The 4,216-nt window shown below is 44.2% G+C and overlaps 1 protein-coding gene across 2 annotated transcripts in view; it reads right to left on the bottom strand.

The window, feature by feature from the left end:
- The window catches only part of LETMD1 (LETM1 domain containing 1), an 8,837-nt gene extending 6,772 nt beyond the window's left edge, over positions 1-2,065 (bottom strand). For both annotated transcript variants that reach the window (XM_012653377.1, XM_012653385.1), the window contains exons 1-2: positions 1,875-2,065; positions 1,199-1,350 (exon numbers count right to left, since the gene is read on the bottom strand). In XM_012653377.1, coding sequence (XP_012508831.1) covers positions 1,199-1,350; positions 1,875-1,996 — 274 coding nt within the window. In that variant the 5' untranslated portion in view covers positions 1,997-2,065. The remainder of the gene's footprint in view (positions 1-1,198; positions 1,351-1,874) is intronic.
- Between the last annotated feature and the right edge of the window lie 2,151 nt (positions 2,066-4,216).

The raw sequence follows: 4,216 nt of genomic DNA, 5'->3' as shown, positions 1-4,216 counted from the left end.
AGGATCGCTTGAGCCCAGGAGTTTGAGGTTGCTGTGAGCTAGGCTGACGCCATGGCACTCTAGCCCGGGCAACACAGTGAGACTCTGTCTTAAAAAAAATAAATAAATAAATAATACAAGAGAAGGCAAGTATATTAATCAAATTAGATTGGTAGCCATTAGTTGGTAATTGTTGAAATGAGGTTGAGTATACGGAAGCTTATTATACTACTCTATTTTTATGTATGTATAAAAATTTCCATAATAAAAGGTTTAAAAATGAACAAACCGAAATGCCTTCTGACCCTTTTCTCATTTTATCCTAGTTATAAAACGGAGGCCAAACAAAGAAACCATGCTTATCTCCACTTTATAGATGAGGATAACTAATTTTTTCAAGTCCATGACTCTAGTAATAATGATGATAATATTCAGAGTTCACAAAGTGGTAGTGTTACTATAGTGTTATGATAAAAGTATAGAATATAATAATATTAATAGCTAATACTTATTGGGCATTTACTAAGGATTAGGCCCTATTCTAAGTACTTTACATGTATTGATTTATTTAATCTTCATAACCATATGGTCAACAGGTAGGTTCTAATGTTCACATTTTACACATGAGAAAAACCAACGAACAGAAGTTAGGTAACTAGTCCAATTACACAGCCAGCAAGTGAGAAACTTGGATTTGAATCAGGCAATCCAGCTCCAGAGTGGACGCTTGACACAATACTTACTATCTCCTATAAATTAATAGATCTCTGATTTGAACCAAAACATTCAGAAACCAAGTATAGATAATGCTGTCTTAGGTACAACATAGTACCTAAGACAGATATGTGACAACCATTAGACCACATTTTCTAAGAGTCAAGTCGACTGATAAATCACAGGGCAGGTCTGTACAGCCATAGATCCCTGCCATTGTGCAGGAAAAAATTTTCAATAATAGCCAGGTTAAGAAAAGTACAAGAATACACATATATTGTCTTCCCTCTCCCATGTTGTCAAAGTTGTTTCTCATAACATCTTTCTAGAAACACCCTCGAGAAGTGCTAATTTAAGAATTAGTTTAATGTTCAAGCATTTATGAAACAGAAGATATCCCTACTCAAACCCCCATAGCAGAACCTACAAATGGTCTTACTTATTCTAAGCCTCCGACCTTGCCCAAGAGCTGATTCAGGGATTTCTATTTTCGTTTTGTTTTTACCTTTCATGAAGATTGTGTACAGGACATAGAAGCGGGGGAAATGACGACCCAAGAAACGATGGTATTTCCCATTAATCACTTTTGTCTTGGTCACCACATAAGAGATCAAGCTCTTCACATCTGCTTTTGGAGAAAGGTGAAGCTTTGAAGACCTATAAGGAAGATCAAAGAGACTATCTGGGAACCAGTCCTGGAATGTGTGCTAAAACCTGAAACTTCCAAATTCCAAGGAAGATCTTGGGGTCAAGGAGAGATAAGCAATCAGACTAAGGAAGACAGAACAGGCAGAGGCCAGGCAGAAGGGAAGTCGGGGGCGGGGGGGGCGGGGCGGGTACGAGTCTGGAGAGAGTGCAAGGCCTATGGGACGATCTGAAGTGCAGGCTAAGGCCAGAGAGGTGGGATCGAGATAGTAGCGGTAAAACCAGAACCAAAAAAGGGAGACTGAAAGATGGGCTGAAGACACGTGGGGAGATCAGACAACATAGGGCACTGGGAGTCGACAGAGTCAGGAAGCTAGGTCACTAGCTGGGATTGGAGTGGGAATCCTGAGCGGAAAAATAAAAATCCCGGGTCTAAGGCGTGGAACCCTGAGCATTAAGAGACAGCATGCAGGCAAGGTTGTGCCACTAGAAGGGCCTCGACGTCAGAAATGCTTTTCTCTCTCCAGGTCCCTCACCGAGGGGCCCCCCAAGCCAGCACAGAGCGACCCAGTTGCAGCCTCCGGGTGACAAAAGATCCAGGGGTGACTGCCGAGCCCCACAGAGCAGCCCGAGCCCAGCACACCCTGGAGAGCGCCATCTTCACAGCAGGAGGGGTCAACGGAAGGCGGGGGAGAAGAGGTTGTCTTCAGGTCAAGGTTCACTGTACGTCGCGTTCGTTCGAGGACGCATGCGCCTTTCCTGATCGCTGATTGGTAGCGATAGCCCACTTGGCTCGGGCGGGGGAAGTACTCAAAGGCTAAGTGCGGAAAGAGGACCAGGATTGGACACAGCAATACTTCCTGATTTAAAGGCGCCGGAAACGGGCTATAACCGAGGGAATGAGGGTTTATGCCGATGAAAGGGGTTTGTGATCCCGAGGACGCCCTCTCCTTGAAGGGCCCAGTGACTCTTCACGATTCCCTAGGGCCTCAGGGCTTCGCAGCGCCGCGTTTGCTCTCAGCCTTACTCGGCGCGTCGGCGCTTTGACCATTGGGTGCCCTGTGTCAATCTGACAATGCCTCAGGACATGGCGCCTCCTGGGGTGCGGGAGGACCGCGGCACTCTCTAAGGGTGGCGGCCTGAGTAGGTCGGGAACTGTCCACTTTCCAGTCAGTCTGGCGGTGAAGGTTGGAGGCCTGGGAGCGGCCCCTGTGCGGACTAAGTACGCTTTTTCCTTTTTTTATTTTTTATTGTTTTGGAGTTTCCCGAACTAGATTTGTAGGAAAACGCCTTCTGTTATGCGCCTACTAAAGACCAATCTTGGTACAAACTTAAATGTTACTTTTTTGAAGGGCTTTGTCTGACCACTCTATCTATAAAGTGGTGCTCACAAAAAGGGCACACTTTTCCACGGTATCTCTTGTATTTTTTTATAGCACTTATCACTTGTTTATATATTGTTTATATATTTGCTTCCTTATTTGACTGGCTCCCTGACCTAGACTGAGGGCAAGCATTTTCTTTGCTTTGTTCACTGCTGTAACTCTAGGTGTCATACCTAGCACATAGTAGGTGCTCAGTAAACGTTTCTAAATAAATGCTTGAAACTGGGAAGGATTCCCAGAAGTGGCACTGAACTGCCTCCAAGAGTTAACAGTCCTCTTGGGTACATATGCATGTTTAACATCCATGGTGGGTGATAGAGCATCTCATTTGGGAACAGTGGATCTGGGTTCAAATCTTAGGACTGCCATTTCTTTTAGTGTATGTGACCTTGAATATGTCACTTTAACTCTGAATTTATTTCCTCTGTAATAGTACCTGTCTTACAAGAATTCTGTGAGGATCCAAGGAGAAAATAGTTGTGAAAGCTCCCACACCTGTGTAATGTGCTATGGGTTACAGAGCTTTATATTAGCACAGGCTGTTTATGATTGTACCACTCGTGTAGTCAGAAGAAATGTTCTAAAAGTATGATCCTGGAGTGTTTGGATTTCCACAAGTGTTAGGTAGATAGGGTGGGCAGGATAGAAAGTTGACTAAGACATGGTCTTCATCTTCAGGTAGTTTCTAAGTCATCTCAGTTACTATGTCTCTCAAGAATATCCAGCTCTAAAATTCTACCAGCCTGGGCAACTGCGCAAGACCCTGATTCTACAAAAAAATTTTTAAAACTTAGCCAGGTGCGTTGGCACATGCCTATAGTCTCAGCTATTCAGGAGGCTGAGGCAGGAGGATCTCTTGAGCCCAGGAGTTAAAGGCTGCAGTAAGCTATGATGGCACTACTGCACTCCAGCCTGAATGGCAGGGTGAGACCCTGTCTCTAAATAAATAGATAAAATAAAATTCTAGAATACTCCTGCAAAGGAGGGGACAACATCAGAGACAGTTTTGTGGAGAAAACGGGAAGGAACTATGACTGGGAGGATAGAGTAGAGGGAAGGCATTTTGTGTAGTAAAGGAATTTGGCAGGAACACAGGAATTCATTCATTCCTCAATATTTGTTTAATACTCTCCCTCCATGCCCTCTCCCCATAACACACACACACACACACACACACACACACACACACACACACACGAAGTCTTGTTGGTTCTACCTTCTAAGTATTTCTTGAATCAGTCAGCTTCATTCTATCTTCTCTACCACTATCCTGGTCTAAACTACAAGCATTCTTTTCTCCCTCCCCCTATTTCTATTTATTTTTGTTGTTTTGTGTTTTGTTTTTTTTTTTTTTGAGACAGGGTCTCGCTCTCTTTCCCTCGGTAGAGTGCAGTGGCATCATCATAGCTCATTGTGGCCTCAAACTCCTGGGCTCAAGCGATTCTCCTGCCTCAGCCTCCAGGCTGCCTGAGCAGAGCTGGAATCCCAGCTTC

This window comes from Propithecus coquereli, unplaced genomic scaffold (genome assembly GCF_000956105.1).
Source record: "Propithecus coquereli isolate 6110/MARCELLA unplaced genomic scaffold, Pcoq_1.0 Scaffold111, whole genome shotgun sequence".
Lineage (NCBI taxonomy): Eukaryota > Metazoa > Chordata > Mammalia > Primates > Indriidae > Propithecus > Propithecus coquereli.
Note: the sequence above shows the minus strand (reverse complement) of the source record. Positions and strands in the feature narration are given on the sequence as shown.